This window comes from Chrysochloris asiatica, unplaced genomic scaffold (genome assembly GCF_000296735.1).
Source record: "Chrysochloris asiatica unplaced genomic scaffold, ChrAsi1.0 scaffold00045, whole genome shotgun sequence".
Lineage (NCBI taxonomy): Eukaryota > Metazoa > Chordata > Mammalia > Afrosoricida > Chrysochloridae > Chrysochloris > Chrysochloris asiatica.
Genome location: NW_006408563.1, coordinates 6545121 through 6562882, shown reverse-complemented (window position 1 = coordinate 6562882; position 17762 = coordinate 6545121). Strand labels below are relative to the sequence as shown.

The window sequence follows — 17762 nt, the reverse complement described above, 5'->3', positions numbered from 1 at the left end:
TATAGTTTCTGAGGACCAGCTGGTGAGCTTGAACCGCTGACCTTGGAGTTCAAACAGACTTTGCAGTTCAGCACATTAACCCACAGCACCACACCAGAATTTTTATATATGTATACACAGATAGAAATATGTACACAAATGTTAATAGCAGCAATGTTTATAGTAACTAAAATGGGAAACAGTTGATAAATGGAAAAACAAAATATGGTATACTCATATTAGTTGGTAATAAAAGTGATGAAATTCTAATACTTCCTACAAGATGAATGAACCTTGAAAATTTATGCTAAGTAAAAGAAGTCAGATACAGAAGGCCACATGTTGTATAATTGCATTTTTACAAAGTTTTCGGAATAGACAAATCCATAGAGACAGAAAGTGAATTAGTAATTGTCATGGGTAAGAGGGAAGAAGGAATGGAGAGTGACTGCTAACGGGTAAAGGGTTTATTTTTGGGATAATGAAAATGTTTTGGCGCTAGATAGTGGTGATTGATGTACAATTTTGTGGATATACTAAAACAGCTGAGTTGTATACTTTCGAAGGGTGAACCTTGTGGCATAATTCTTGTATCTCAACAAAGTTGCATTTAACAAAAAAAGAGGGAAACTCCCCAAAACACACAGATACCCCCAGCCTTGGCCAGCTAAGTGAGAATTTCTGGGAGTGGAACTTGAGCATGGGTATACATACTTAAAAAAAGAGAAATTCCTGACTTGCAGCCAGCATTGAAAATTATGTAGGAGATGAAAAAATGTTAGAGATTTATTTCTACGAAACTCCTTTCTTCTCAAACCATAAGCAAGACACCTGAGTGCTTGAATTCAAATTCTGGTTCAATTATAAACTCCATTTAGTAGAGGATCATTTTATTAACTTTTCTGTGTGGGTGTTAAGGTATTGCTTTAAATGACCTTTGTCTTTTAAAATGGTAAGTAAGTAGACAGTAATTAGAATGCTACAAAACAATAACAAAAAATATTTTAAAATTTGAATCTCTAGGTACTTCTAAGGCATCCTAATTTTGCCTGTTTTTTCAATGACTTCAGAAAACCCATCTACTGTCTCTAGGTCTAAAACAGTCGTTATACAAGCAATCACTTTGAGTAGATTGTCAGATACAAACCAAGACTTTTGAGTACATTATTATATACCAGGCAGTGGGACACAGGAGTCAACCAGATAGACATATTCTCTCTCTTTACAGATTTTATAAACTGATTTCAGGTTCTTTGCCTTTCAAGTAAAGAAACTGAATCAGATGGTCTTCAGAAATTGAATCAGATGGTCTTCAGAATAACAGAAAAGTAGAAGATGGGTCAGAGAGACAGCTCTTGTGGATCTTTACCTGTCTCTGTGATTTAAGGGGACACAGATGTGGATATCTTGATGTGGTTGTTCTCTGATAAGTTAAATCAAACTCTTCAGGTTGCCTTCCCCCCCCCCCCCCCCCACACACACCTTAGTCTAGTCTTGGAATGACCAGTAAAAAAAAAAAGTCAAAATGTTTCAAAACATGTTCATTCCTTCACAAATGCCTGTATCACCACTTAAAATAGATATATTTGTACAGCTGTGTTAGACATTAAAAACCATTTCCAAGTATACCACTCCAGCAAGAAATCAGTCCAATGCACGATTAACATTTTAGGAATCTCAATATAGATTCAAAAATTCAGGGTGCAGATCTGTGGTGCTCAGTGCCAATAGAAGAGCATAGTCTGCCTTCCAAATAGAAACATGATCAACAGTTTCATCACAAGGAGGAAAAAAAATAAGCTCTAGGTGTAAATATTTCTCAAAGAGCTCCTACATTCATCTACCAATGAATGTTGGAGTTTTGTTCCTTGTGTTAATTAATACATCCTAATTTCAGGGAAAAAATTCATATACCATTGTTCTAAGCAAATTATTTTTCCCCCCCAGAATACAAGATCTTTGTGAAGCAGGTGCCAAGGCTCGTGACAAACAACAATGAAGTAAACCTTACCTGCAACTATACTAACAGCCTCGTCTTAAAGGAATTCCGGGCCGCCCTTTATAAGGGAGTGAATAGCGACGTGGAAGTCTGTGTTGTGCATGGGAATTACTCCCATCAAGTTCAGTTTCATTCAAATACAGGATTCAACTGTGGTGGGAAATTGGGCAATGAAACAGTGACATTCTACCTCCAGAATCTGTGCGTTAACCAAACGGATATTTACTTCTGCAAAATCGAAGTTATGTATCCTCCTCCTTACATAGGCACTGAGAAGAACAATGGAACCATTATCCATGTGAAAGGTATATGCAACTCTAACAATGTACTCTCTAAAAAATGATTCTCAACTGCACTCTTCAAAACTGCATGTTCAGTGGAGGGATTAAATAAATACCAAGTGATGAGGTAATAATAACATTGAAATGTATATATCTATATATCTATAGCTCTCTATATGTTGTTGTTGTTATTGTGCTGTTGAGTCTGTTCGGACCCTTAGCGACCCTGTATAGGGTTTCCGAGGAGCAGCTGGTGAGCTTGAACCTCCAACCTTGCAGTTCAAACGGATTTGCGGTCTGGTGCATTAACCCACAGCGCCACACCAGGACACCTCTCCCTATATACATATATATACATAATAACAACAATATACATACATATATACAAATTCAATTTATATATTTGCAGTCCTGGTGTAACTGTAGGGTAAGCACTGGACCACAATATTGGTTTGAACTGCAAGGTCGGTGGTTCAAATTCACCAACTGCTCCTCAAAAATCCTATACAGGGTGGCTGTGAGTTGGAACTGACTCGACAGAAATTAACGACAACAACATATACTTATATATGGGAGTGTGGTGGCTCTACACCATAAACACTGGACTTTGAGCCACTAGGTCCGTGGTTGGAACCTGCCAATTGCTCCTTGAGAGAAAAGATGAGGCTTTCTGCTCCTGGGAAGATTTAAAGCGTTGGAACCTTAACAACAACAACAACATAGTATGTGTTATATATTTTATACATATGTATACTTTAGAGGGGTTCAAAGTTACATTTTGAATATTTTTGCCTTCTCTCACTTACACTGAGTGATGTCATAGCCCATGGAAATGGATCATTCTTAGGATTACTCTTATTCAAGTGGTCATGGCAGAAAAATGTTGAGAACAGCCATTAAAACGTAAGCTCAGTGTATGGAATGAAACAAATCCCACTTTTCATTTCTCCGGCACCAGATATATGTTTGATCTTTCCAAACCAATTAATGATCAGTTCTGATCCATGTTAGGTGAACATGCAGCACTTCTTCCTCTGACTCTCTATCACCCACAGCCAGGTCAGATCTTAAGTTACAAAGCACAGTCCTCCAGACTGCCAACTCTGACTAAGGCCTTAGACACCATCAAGTAGAGGAGTTTGTAGACCCCTCCTCACTTATGACCCACTGGCTACAAATTCAGGGTTTCCCCCTTGCCATTTTAGGATGGCAACCATAAGTTTAAGGGTCCCTCACTTCTGATCTGCTGACTCCTCCTACTCCCGTGGGGTCAATAATTTGATAGAATGACCCAGAATTTAAGAAATCACTTATGATTATAGTTTTATTATAGGAAAAGGAAAGGAATTCTGCTAGCAGTGTTTACAAGTTGGACTGCTAACCTCAGGGTCAGCAGTTTGAAACTACCAGCCATTCCACGGGTGAAAGATGAAGCTTTCTGCTCCCTTAAAGATTGCAACCTTGGAAACCCTTTAAGAGTTTCTATGAGTCAGAATGACTCCACAGCACATAACTACCACCACCACCATAGGAAAAAGGGTACAAATGAAGAGGTGTATGGGTGAGGTCTCCCAATGTGGTGCTTTCATATCCCCAAAAATGTGTCAATGTCTGTCTACAATCAAGAAGTCCAGGAAGCTTCTGTGTCCAGAGCATTGACTGGGGCCTCGCTATATGGGTTGATTCAACTAGTTCCCTCTCTTGAAATCAACTGATATCACAAGGTAGTCTTTCTGGAGAATGAGTCCCACTTGAATTATTTCAATAACGTGAACTCAGGTGTGGTCTAGAGACCTAAAGGTAACAAAGACACTACAATTACTCTGGAAACTTCAAGAAAACAAGGACGAAGACCAATTTACTTTAGGTAAAGTTAATGTAAACACAGAAGCTGGGTTTAATGGATCAGGACTCAGGAAGAATGGGTTCCATTTTTCCAGTTAATTAATAGAATAGGGCTCTTAATCTTTTTGTGATCCATGGTCTTCCTCTGTATTTTTCCATTTTCCAAAATTACTTGAAAGGATGCTGAATTAGAAGCCAGGGGACGTGAAATTTACTACTAACCAAGTCTGTGATTTTAGGTGATCCAACTTCTTCATTGCCTAGAATGCAAAAACTATTAAGCAGTATTCAGGAATTCATGGGAATAAATTTAGAGTTCATGTTGAGATTATAGTCTTTCTAAATGTTGGAAAGAAATATCGTTAAACTTCCAAACTCAAAAACATATGAGAGAGCTTCAAAAAGTTCATGGAAAAACACCATTATCTTTTAATCCCATTAGTCCATGAAATTTGTGACCAACCCACATATTGCTAAGAACAAACAATATTGAGACAGGTCAAACATTTTATGTATGTGCTACAGCTTTTTGTTTTTATAGAATGCCAAATAAGAAATATGCTCACTTTTATACTTCTTAATACTGGTATAATTCCAGTAAATGTTCTTTCTTCAATGTCAGAACAGAGCTTGGTGATGAAAACAGGATAGTAAATAAGGAAGGTATCATTAATTTAATATAACAGAATGCTCTGGCAAAATAGAGGTGATTAATTTGTGAATATTTTGCCTGCTGAATCCCATTCAGTTTTTTAATATCTAACATGTCCAGGTAGAATATTATAGTTGGATCAAGTCAAAGGCTGAAAAAAATCATGCAGGCTATAGAAGCTAAGAAGGAAACATTTTTTTCCTAGCTGAATGGTAAGGTAAAGCGCTGTCTGTCTTTTGCTTTAGTGTATCCTTTATATAGTTTCTTAAAATGAAAGTTACATAAAAAAATTAATATTTTTGGAATATATATACACTTAATTTAAATTATTTATTTGGGATGACTTTTTGCATATGAAAATCAAGTTCACAGGCTTTCTGTTCTACCATATCCTAGTAAGAAATCCTTTAAAATTTGAGTTATTTTTTAGATTTTAGAGCTTATTTAAGAAACATGGAATATTAGAACTGGAAAGGACAATAATGATCCTTTACTCTAATGTTTTAATGTTTAATATTAAAAATTAGGGTGTGTTTTAAAAATACCAACACCTGGGCTCCATCCTTGGAGATTCTGATATAATTAATTTGGGCATATTTTCAAACTTCCTCAGGTAACCCTACTGCGAAGCAGAATTGGACATCTTTGGGCTGAAAGAGTTTCTGTGTTCTTTCGAGTTGTAATATTTGTTGACTGTTGAATAGAACTTTATAAGCCCCCCCTCCTCCCACCACATTTCTGATACCCAAAGACATAAAGTAACTTGTCCAACATTTTATAATTGATTTGAAAGAGTTACAACTAGAACTTTCTCTCTAATTATATATTATGATTGCCATATTGGGCTAATGATTTCTTAAGGTCTGAAAGCACGTATTTTGTTTAACTTTTACTAAGGATATAGCTTGGATGTAAATAGCTTAGTTGGTCTAGATAGACTGGTTTCTGACAGGGAAGGGTTGAGTTAAGGCTCATTAGAAGTTACCATTTTAAATCATAAAGTGGATTCAGCAAAGTCAGGTGACTCTTGAAAAAAGTAGTCTAAATACTCTAAGTGATATTTTGCATATTTTATTTCTCTCAGATTTCTCTATGATGTTCAGAAGCAGTGAAATGTACTCAAGTTCTAGTTCTGTATCATTTAACAAATTCTATTCTATTTTTCAGAGACACATCATTGTCCCGTTCCCCCAGCTACTGAGTCTTCTGAGCCCTTCTGGGTATTTGTGGCTATTGGAGTCCTGGCTTTCTATAGCTTGGTAATAACAGTGCTCTTTTGTGTTTTCTGGGTAAGAGAAGCAACATTGATTTTATACAGTTTTCTAATATATATGCAATCTGAATGTATTCCAAAATTTTGCCTGTGATTTGTCTTCGATTTAAAGGTGAATATTATTATTTTCTTTTTCATGACTAGGTTTGAGTAAGTTCTCTCTTTAGTCTGTCCAACTATTTATATGAATCTAGGCAATTTGGGACTATAAGCAGCTGAAGTCAGTGGACAATTTTGGTTCAGGGTTCAAAATCTTGAGAAACTTGCTACTGAAATTCAAATATACCATAGAAACTAGGTTTATTTATCTAAGTCATATTTTTTTCTCTTCTGAAGCAGTTGAATTGTGTGAGGCCAAGTCAGGTGCTGTCATTATGAAACTATTATAACAGTTGGACTTTCTGAGTTCTCACCACCAGATTGGAGTTTACAACTTCTTTCAAATGTGCATTCATTAAACTTGCTGTTGTGTTGGTTTTTTCCCCTATACTTTCCTCAGTGTTGAATTATTGGTCTAGGGTTGAACAATCTCAATGAACATATCTATTGTTAAGAGACTTCATTAGCAGAAGCTTCCGTTTTTATGTACGCAAGGTACAGGACACCCCATTCTAGAAGTTAGATGGAGGTTTGAGTCACTTTTCCAACTAGATTTATGCTCAAGAATAAATGTCTGTTCCTATTGAGATCCTTTATCCTTCAGATATTAAGTACATTTAATACTTAGTGAATGTTTACTGAATTGATTATTTTGATAACTCCCATAGAATCCTGGTGTGGCATTGCAGGATAATGCAGTGGACCGTAAGGTCAGTTTGAGCCGCAAGGTCGGCTATTCAAACCCACCAGCTGCTCCTCGGAAACCCTATACAGGGTCTCTGTGGGTTGGAACCAACTTGATGGCACTTAACAACAACAACAACATAGAGGCCATATTAAGTACTTAAGTGAATATGCCTGAAATATGTGCATCTTTAAGATATACTCCATAATTTTAACTGAAACATATATGTGATATATGGATGACACAACCTTGCTTGCTGAAAGTGAAGAGGACTTAAAATACTTACTGATGAAGATGAAAGACCACAGCCTTCAGTATGGGTTGCATGTCAATATAAAGTAACCAAAATCCTCACCGCTGAACCAATAAATAACATCATGCTAAATGGAGAAAAGATTAAAGTTGTCAAAGACTTCATTTTGCTTGGATTCATTATCAATACTCATGGAAGCAGCAATCAAGAAATCAAATGATCTATTGCATTATGCAAATCTGGTGCATAAGACCTGTTTAAAGTGTTAAAGAGTAAAGTGAGTGTCAGATTGAGGACTAAGGTGTGCCTGACCCAAGTCACGACATTTCCACTAGCCTCCTATGCATGTGAAAATTGTACAATGAATAAGGAAGACCATGGAGGAATTGGTGCATTTAAGTTATGGTGTTGGAGAAGAATATTAAAAGTACCATGGACTGACAGAAGAACAAACAGATCTGTTTTGGAAGAAGAGTCAGAATTCTCCTTTGAGGCCAGAATGGCAAGGCTTTATCTCTCATATTGTGGACATGTCCTATTGTGGACATGTCCTGGAGAAAGACATCATGCTTGGTCAAGAAGAAGATCAGCATAAAAGAGGAAGATCCCTAATGAGATGAACTGGCTCAGTGGGAACAACAATGGTCTCATACATAACAATGATTAAGAGGTTGGTGCAGAACCGGCCAGTGTTTTGTTTTGTTGTGCAGAGGGTCGCTTTGGTCAGAACCAACTTGATGGCATCTAACAACAACAACATACATTGGTCAGTAGCCGCAATAATAGACTCCAAATACCACTGATCATGAAGATGGCACAAGACTAGGCAATGATTAGTTCTGTACACATATGGCCACGATAAGTTGGAGCTGACTTAGCAGGAATTAAAAACAACATATATGGGTCAGAGATTTCTGGAAACCATATCGTATGAAGTCATGCTCTTGAGTGCTAAGGATCAGTCCTGGATTCACAATCAAGCTCTTCTATCATCTAGCCTGCTGTTATTCTCCTGGAGTCCTTGTGTGGTGCCATGGGACCTTGGGTGCCACTGGACCACAAGGTCGGTTCGAATCACAAGGTGGCAGTTTCAAACTCACAAGCTGCTCATTGGAAACCCTATACAGGGTCGCTATGAGTCAGAACTGACTCAATAGCACTTAACAACAACAATCTATCGGCAAAGTTTACTTTTCAATTGTTTTCCACATGCTTCTCCTAGTTCAGAAAACCCTAAAAGGCAGATGGACATTTTTCAGTCTGCCTATTTCCTAATCTATACCTTCTGCAAGGTAGGGAACAAAATGGCTACTTGTTCCTAGATGTACTTTAGAATAGATATCATCTTAAGAATTCGCCTGACTTGCCTTCTGCAAGCTGCCCAACTCTGATAGAGTCTTTGGTGTTGTAAAATATCCCTTAAGTTCTGCCTCTTAGTTAGTTGAATCCCTTCATCTTTCTGGATCTTGGTTCTTCATTTAATTTGCCTGCCAGCTTTGACCCTCTGTGGTGTTTGTCAATGATTTTAGAATTTAGCACTCTTAGTTCTTAGTGTTTCCTAACCACTGGCCATTGACTATATGACCAGTGGTTAGGTTTTAGGTCGGCTTTATGGCTTTTCAATCCTCTTGTTGGGAATCTTGACTTTCAAATTTAAAGAACAGGTACAGTGGGTACCCTTCCAGGAAATTTTGCTGAGCTAGATCATAGTGATTTACTAGCTCACAGGAAATTGTTTGGGGAACTACTTTATCTTTCAGTGACCAGAAAGGTACTGTTGTTGTTAGGAACCATTGAGTTGGTTCTGACTCATAGAGAGCCTATGCACAACAGAATGAAACACTGCCCGGTTCTGCACCAGCCTCACAGTTGGTAAGTTTGAGCCCACTGTTGTTGCCACTGTGTCAGCCCATCTTGTCAGGAATCTTCCTCCGTTTTGCTGATGAAGAAAGGTACTCCTGATCATTTAAAAGCTATCATAAATATGTATTAAAATATCATTTGCTCTAAGAGGCACACATTTGGTAAATACTTTAATCACCCAAAGAATGAATGCAGTTTTTCACTTTCAGTACGTTTAGGCAGTTCACTTTCAATGCGGAAACATCATAGACATGAGAAGAACTGGATACAATGGGTGGAGGCTTTTATTGCTATTTTAATTTGTAACAGTACTGCTAACTTCTAGTGATGCTCATCTTGCTCTGGCTTGAGAACATTTTCCAAATCCCTGTGAATTGGGAAGACATACCTGGCATGTCTTGTCATCTGTGATTTTTCGTAGTCTATTGTTGTTGTTAAGTGCCGTCGAGTTGGTTCTGACCCATAGAGACCCTGGATAGGGTTTCTGAGGAGTGGCTGGTGAGCTTGAACCACTGACCTTGCAGTTCAAACCAACACTGTAGTCCAGTGCATTAACCCCCAGCACCACACCAGGACTCTTATAGTCTATTAGCTCTTTCCAATAAGAGCTAAGCCTTTTTACTCTCTGACTCAAAGGGTGTGAAATAAAAACCTGTCTGTATTTCATAGAATAAAACAGCCTTTTTACCAAGGGCTCATCTTTCCTTGATGATCTAGGCAGCCATGCCATTAGTGATCCCTAGATAAACTCTGGGTACTTTTCTGGGATCCTATTTTTGGTAGGTCTTCAGGGTACCTCGGCATATATTGCTGTTTTCTGAAACTTCCTGAGGGCCTGTGATATGCTGCTGTAGGTAGTTCTAGGCTGAGTAGACTTCTAAAAGTAGCTGCAGATTCTATCTCAGTCCTTGACCTGCTGCTGACATTTGAGGAAATCAAGAGGTCACCTTTGCCAGTCTACCACACGCCAGCATCTGCCACTCTCACTCAATGTTCCATTCACTCAACTGAAATGGAAAACCAATTCTCTTTCCTATTCTAAAGGAGGTTTTATAAAACAACAACATGGTATTCCCCATTATAGATCAAAGTATGGGGAGTGAGCCTCATGTCTTACAGATAGTATCTGCCTTTAAATCCAGACCGTTCTTGAAGACTATATTTAAATGAACTCCTAGTGTAGGCCCTGTGTTCCCATGGAACAAGTGAGACCACCAGCTGGGGTAGGGAGAGAAAGGGGGAGGGCCCAGAAACCATACCTCTTTAGTAGATATTGAATTGTGAAGGGGTGAATATGTGACTTAGCCACATTGACACATCACATGGGCACTTCCTACACTGTGGAATCTGTAATAGTGTTTCAGACACACATGTGTCATATCTGTCCCATTGCCTGTGTCTGCAGTTAGGATAACAATGAGTGAAATCACCATCTGATAACAGCAAGGGGACTGATCGCAGCAAATTTTTTTTCACAATCCTTGGGTATTACCTAAAAAGCCTCATGCTCATGATTAGTACATCTTTACCAATTATAGTGTTGCTTTGTGTGTATATGTGTGTGTCTGGAGGTGAAGATTATCCCTTAGGGGAGTCCTCCAGATTGGAGTAAGTACTCACAATGCATTTAGGATGTTTTTGGCACCCTTCTATACTTTATTTAAGGGCAGACACTTCCTTGCCTTCATCCCTGCTCTGTTGAAACCTTTAGCACCATAGAGTTCTAGTAGTTCAGTTGTAGGAAGGATGTAGAACCAAGATGTTTAAAGAGCAACTTTATTTTCCTATTTCGTTTCCTTGACTACCTGTATGTGACTGAGTCCCCCAGTTACATGTTTGATGTTATCCTCTCTTCTTAGTTCCAGGTTGATAATTCATCCACCATTTCAAATCCCAAATGACCAAAGCTCAATTTGTCACCTTGTCTTTCAATTTTATTTCTATCACTATCCTACTACCTCCTTATGTCTGTGGATGGGACAGTATCCTTTCATTCACCAGGCTCAAATCATCACATTCTGAGTATTAGAGGTGAGCAAGAAAGAGGAGACAAACAGCCCAACAATACGTATTCCAATTTGGTAGTATATATTGTATACATTTCTTACTTTTCATTTATTTCTTTTTCATGATGGCTATCCCTTAACAAGGATTTCTCAGTCTTGGCACTATTGATATTTTGAACTGCATAATTCTTTGTTTTGGGTATTCAGTAAGATTTGTGGCTTCTCACCACTAGACATGAGTAAGTTATCTCCAAAGTGTGACAACCTAATGTCTACAAACATTATCTGTCCTCTGGTGGGGAGGGGATAAACACACAAAATCACCCTGGGTGAGTAAAAAATGTTATAGTGTGATTATTTCCCCCACTTGTGGTCTCTCTTACCATTGATGTGTCTTTACATAACTGCAGAGTCCTGATGTGGTGCTGTGGGTTAATGTGCTGGGATGCAAAGTAGGTTTGAAATGCAATGTTGGCAGTTCAAACTCACCAGCTGCTCCTTGGAAACCCTATACAGGGTAGCTAGGGATTGGAATAGACTTGATAGCACTTAACAACAACAACAACGTACATAGCAGCCAGATTAATCTTCCCAAATCAATCATCTTATTATATCATTCTTATTGTCACTAGTGTGTTTGATACACCTCAAGTGAATTACTACTAATAGGAACGTGAAAACATTTTTGAATAACTTGAAAAATACAAATTAGTTTGGCATAAGAGTGTTCTTATTATAAGGGTGTTGCTGTTGTTGATGTTAAGTTTGGTAAAGTTAGTTCTGATTCACAATAGAATGAAACACTGCCTGGTCCTGTACCACCCTTATAAATGTTGTTATGTTTGAGCCCATTGCTGCTGTCACTGTGTCTATCCACCTCAGGTGTCTTTTTCACCGACCCTCCACTTTACCATGCATGGTACCTTTTCCAGGGACTCCTGACAACATGACCAAAGTACAAGAGACAAAGTCTCACCATCCTTGCCTCTAAGGAACACTGTCACTACTTCCTCCAACACAGATTTATTTTTACTTCTGGCGGTCCATGTTATTTCCAATATTCTTCACCAACATCATAATTCAAATGCATCAGTTTTTCCATAGTCTTCCTTATTCATTGTTCAAATTTCACATGCATATGAAGTGATTAAAAATGGGTTAGGTGCACCTTAGTCCTCAAAGTAACATCTTTACTCTCGAACACTTTAAAGAGATCTTGTGCAACAGATTTGCCTAGGGTGATTTCTTGACTGCTGGTTGTTTCATAAGTTTGAATAATAGTGGTATTAATTGTTTTTTCTTATGTTGTTGTTGTTGTTATGTGCTGTGGAGTCAGTTCCAACTCATAGTGACCCTGTACGGGGTTTCTGAGGCTGTAAATCTTTACAGGAGCAGAAAGCCTCATCTTTCTCCCATGGAACCGCTGGTAGTTTCTAGCTGCTGATCTTGTGGTTTGCAACCCGATTCGTAACCACTACGCTACCAGAGCTCCTGGATATTATGCTTTTACAGACAGCGTCATACTTCAAAATAGATGCTGAAATGCCCTATTTCATTCCTCTTGAATTTGACATCCCCAGCATAATAAACCACATGTTTGTCGGATTCAAAATTGTCAATACCTGTCAATTTCAGTTCACTGATGCTTAGGATGGAGTTCTGGTGTGGTGCTCCAGGATAATGCACTGAACTGCAAAGTCAGTTTGAACAGCAAGTTTGGCAGTTCGAACTCATCAGCTCCTCCTGGCAAATCCTATACAGGGTCACTATGAGTCAGAACTAACTCGATGTCACTTAACAACTACAACAACAACAACATCTAGGATACTGATCTTTACGTGTGCCATTTTTGATGACTTGAAATTCTGCTTGATTCATACTTCATACATTTCACTTTCTGATTATTAATGAAAATTTGCAGTTGTTCAGTCTCATTTGAGTTGTGCCTCATCAAAGCTTTTCTCCATCTATGATATTAAGGTCAACTCTACTTTCCCTGTCATATTTTTAGTGCTCTTCAACTTGCGAGTTTCATCTTCCACTACTATATAAGACAATGTTCCACTGCTATTGATAAGAGTTTCAGTGGCTAACTATTCAGAAGTGGTCTGCCTCTCCTTCTTCCTACTGTCTTAGTCTGGAAGCTCTGCTGAAACCTGCCAATCATGGGTGACTCTGGTGGCATATCTTCCAGAATTACAGCAAAACATGTCACCACAGTATGACAAACTGATAGATGAATGATAGATGCTTTTGCTAGTCACTTGAATTTAGGAGTTCTGGTGTGGTGCTGTAGGATAAGCACTGGACCATCAAATTGGCTTGAAACACAAATTTGTCAGTTGAAACCCACCAACCACTCCTTGGAAACCCTACAAACCCTGCTATGAGTTGGAACAGACTCAATGGCACTTAACAAAACAATACTATCATTGATACATATAGGTGAGCTCAGTGGCTCCCTGGGATGGATAAGCATTGGACTGCAAGTCACAAGGTTGGTGGTTGGAGCCCACCAGTCACTTGTGGAGAGAAAGGTTAGGCTTTTTGTCCCAGCAAAGATTTAAAGCCTTAGAAATCCTATTCAGGATGGTTATGAGTCTGACAATATCATTGATACTACTACTATTAAAAATATGATTAATAATAATTGTTCTCTTTTCTTAATATTCAAGAGGCCATATCACCTTAGAATTTTAATATTTTGGGGCTTACTTCCTTAGAAATTTCTTCTAAACCTCTCTGTGCTTTTAAAGCCCCTTGTCCTCATTTGCTATTTATATTCTCAGGAGCAGGTTTCAACTCCTAATTTATTGAGAACATCATGGTTATCTGCTATAATTTCCCTGTCTAAATAAGTCTTCTCAATTCAGACATTTTCTACCTCTGACTTAATGCTGTCTTCTTCAATTAGTATATTAATTTTTTTCGCTCTTATAATTCTACTCATCCTTCAAAGCCCAGCTCCAAAGTATCTTGGCTATGGCATGGAAATGGTGAAAAGAGGCAAGAGTAAAAGCTGGACTCCAGTGAAGAGACTGCTGAAGCAGCTCCTGCGATTATTGGTGATAGTTTGGAAACAGAAGGGGTGTGGTGGAGACAGAGAAGGGTTGATGCAGTCCAAGGAGATTTAGTTAAAATGGGAGGATTTGGTAAAAAGGGACTAAAGGTGTGGAAGCTGTCAAGGATTAGACTTAATGTTTCTAGCTTAAGCAACTGTATGGATGTCATTCATTGAATGGGAAACATTGGTAGAGAGCCAGATTTGGTGGGAAGATGCTGAATTTAATTTTGGACATTTTGAGTTTGAAGTGCCTTTGAAGTCTAATCCAGAGTTAAAATTCTGTAAGTAGGTGGTAATTGAAGCTGTGACTGTGAATGATATTGTGTAGAGTGAGTACAGAAGAAGACTTAGGACCAGTCTATGAGGAGGAACTCTTACACTGAATGGCTAATTATTGAAGGATGTGCTCACAACAGTCAAAGAAGAAGTGGTCAGGAAGGTAGGATGAAAACCAGAACCGAGCTATATCACAGATGGCCGAAGGGAACACTGTTTCAAAATGGAGAGAATTATCAGTAGGATTGGCGTCTGTTCAGAGCTCAGGAATAGGAAGACTATAAACATGCCAGCTGGGTTTAGTTACCTAAAGGTCATTGTTTTTCAAACCTTTCTTTAATGCTGACATTCATGCCCTCTGACAAAGACGGTATGAGGGGTTTAGGAAGGAGGGCATGGAAATAAGACCAGTGCTGAAATCCTTGGTGTTATTTATTTATTCAAGGAGCTCTGGTAGCGTAGTGGTTACGAATCGGGCTGCGAACCTTAAGGTCAGCGGTTCGAAACTACCAGCCGCTCCGCGGGAGAAAGATGAGGCTTTCTACTCCCGTAAAGATTTACACCCTCGGAAACCCTGTACAGGGTCGCTATGGGTCGGACCCGACTCGATGGCACTCAACAACAACAATTTATTTATTCAGGCATTAAGGTCATTTGTGTGCAGCACATATTTATGTGCCAGGCCTATGTGCCAGGAAATTGGCTCTCCCCACCCCCCATAATAGAGAATCCTGATTCCAGATATCAGGCTGACTTTCTGTTTTTAGAATTTTATGAATTATTTGCCAGAAGTGGGAATTTTACCACATTGGTTCAGCAAGGATGCTAGTAACTCTCAGTACAAACTATGGTGAGACTCATGATGATTTAGCCCTTGCTCCATATTCAGTATTGCCCCTATTTTCCTTCCTCATTGCTGATGAGAATTCATACTGAGGGAGTTGAGCTTGAGGAATAGGGATGATAAACACTATTATCTTTACGGAAATACATACACATACGGGATTAGGACTACAGCTAGTTGAATGGAACTATAAATCCTGGTTAATTTGGATTCCACTATTAACAACAATTAGGAATTTGGAGTCCTGGTTTGGCGCTGTGGGTTAATGCGCTGGACTGCAAAGTCAGTTTGAACCTCAAGGTCGGCGGTTCAAGTTCAATGACCACTCCTCAGAAAGGGTCACTATGAGTGGAACCAACTAGATGGCACTTAAACAGCAACAATTATGAATTTATGATTATTCCAGATTCTGGATGAGCTGAAGGTCATCTTTGATTAATTATGTAAAACTTGTTAAGCAAATGACTAATAATAAGAAAATTGCTGTGGTGATTCTTGACCTGTTCAAAGAAGCAAGAGTCTTCAAGTACATTTACATATCAACAATGGGTATATTAATTAGATAAAGCAACAGTGTGGCGCTGTGGGTTGATAACACTGGGCGTCAGGTCAGTTTGAAACGCAAGGCCGGCAGTTCAAATTCACCAGCCGCTCCTCGGAAATCCTTTACAGGGTCACTATGAGAAGGCACTTAACAACAACAACAACAACATAGCAACAGTGGATATATATTTTTAGAATTTGGGTCAAATGATTATATTGAGAATAATAGGAATGCATTTTTCTAAAATATTCCCTTTGATTCTGATTTTTTATGTTAATTTTGAAGAGTCCAAATTAAATCTGCTGGATTTGAGTTAAAAATACTTAAGGAATGAGGATATTGTTTAATTTGATAGCTGATGTTCTGAATAGGTTTTAATTTTAGTTTTTGTTCATCTTAGAGCAACTCCCAATACAGATCCCTCTATGTCCCCGACACCCTCCACATTGACGCTTCTCTTTTTGGCAGAGAAAGAATAAGAGAAGCAGGATCCTTCAGAGTGATTACATGAACACGACTCCCCGGAGGCCCGGACCCACCCGCAAACACTACCAGCCTTATGCTCCGGCGCGAGACTTTGCGGCCTACCGCTCCTGACACAGACACCTATCCAGATGTGAGCCGGCTGCTGCCTCTTCATCTACTCAACACCACTGATCTGGATAGGAAAATACTGCCTCCGTCTTCAGCCGGCCACCTCCAGCCACTGTTAGGCCACTAATGCCAATTTTCTTGGGCAATTTACTAGACCAAAGATCAAGATGATTTTGATACTCTAAAACGAAGTTAAAAAAAAATCACTGTGGCAGGTTACACCTTGTGCCATGATCCAAATTCAAATTTAGCATGTATTTATTGACTTGATTGAGAGATTAAGGTAGAAAATAACAAGTGAGTGGGTTTCATTGCCTTGAAATCTGCTTGCAAGCTGCTGGTTGAGCCCTGTTCACTCACTTACACACCTCAATCAAGCCAAGTGAGATGACCAAAAACTCTGTAGAGAAGAAAGGCGAGAAATATCTGACCCATGGCAACCTCAGGAGTGTCAGAGTTAAACTGTGTTCCATAAGATTTTCAGTGACTGATTTACAGGAACTAATTCTCCAGATCTTTCTTTTAAGGAGCCTCTGGGTGGGTTTGAACTGCCAAGCTTTTGATTAGCAGCAAAGTAAGTCTGTTTGCCATTTGTACTACCCAGGGACTTCTAGAAAATAACTTTTTATTGGTTAAATGAGTGTGCAGGATGGGATAGGATAGAGTGGAGAAGGGAGGGAGATGGTGAAACTCAAAATGTCTTTAAACTACTAAAACATGGTTTCTCACTCACGAAAGGAGCCACTTCGTTCCTATTTAATATTGTTTTCATTTTAATTTAGAAAGATGTACACTTTTGTTTTTTCTTTTCTTTGATGAATTCTTACCATAGTTAGTCATTTTGACCAATGGAATCCCCTTAAAGAGTGCTAGGCAAACAGATACATTCTCCTCACTCCCTGTGATGGAAATTCTGTTTCATTTTCACAACATTGTTTTAAAAGAATAAAACAGTCCTCCACACCAAAGAAGAGTGTATGTCAATAAATAATTTTACTTTATTTCAACATTATTAAAATAAAATGTGGATTATTTTGTTTAATAGCTCATTTCAGTCAAGCACTGTAGGGGATTTTCTTTTCTACACATTTCAGGTTTGAACAGTTGGTCTCTTTAATATCTGAGTGGAAATCTGAAGTGGAATGTGGAAAAACCTTCCATAGGGGCAGAGGTGATTCTGTGAAAAAGGTAAGTAAGCATTCATTAGGACATTAGCATTCATTCATTAAAAGATCCCCAAGAAGAATAGAAGGGATTCTTGTCTGTGGTTGACATCAGGTAAATATTGTCCTGGTGGCAGTAGGTAGAAGGAGACCTGGTTAGAATATTTTTAGAGTGTTTATGTAGTTTAGGATTCAGAGTTGCAGAACTCTGTGGGTTTAGCAGCCTATTTACCCTGAGAGTCCATTAACATGTAAAATACTTCCTGTGTTTGTGCCACCTCTAAGGGAACAGCATCAAAGTCCTCAAGAGACCCTCCAAGACTTGATCTTAGAATGGCCAAG

General features: G+C 38.7%; 1 protein-coding gene across 1 annotated transcript; it reads left to right on the top strand.

Moving 5' to 3' along the window:
- The first annotated feature begins 395 nt into the window (after positions 1-395).
- CD28 (CD28 molecule) lies at positions 396-16260 on the top strand. The gene is made up of 4 exons (XM_006862024.1): positions 396-399; positions 1927-2283; positions 5924-6045; positions 16132-16260. Exons 1-4 carry the CDS (start codon positions 396-398, stop codon positions 16258-16260), a joined length of 612 nt encoding a protein of 203 aa, XP_006862086.1.
- The last annotated feature ends 1502 nt before the right edge of the window (positions 16261-17762 follow it).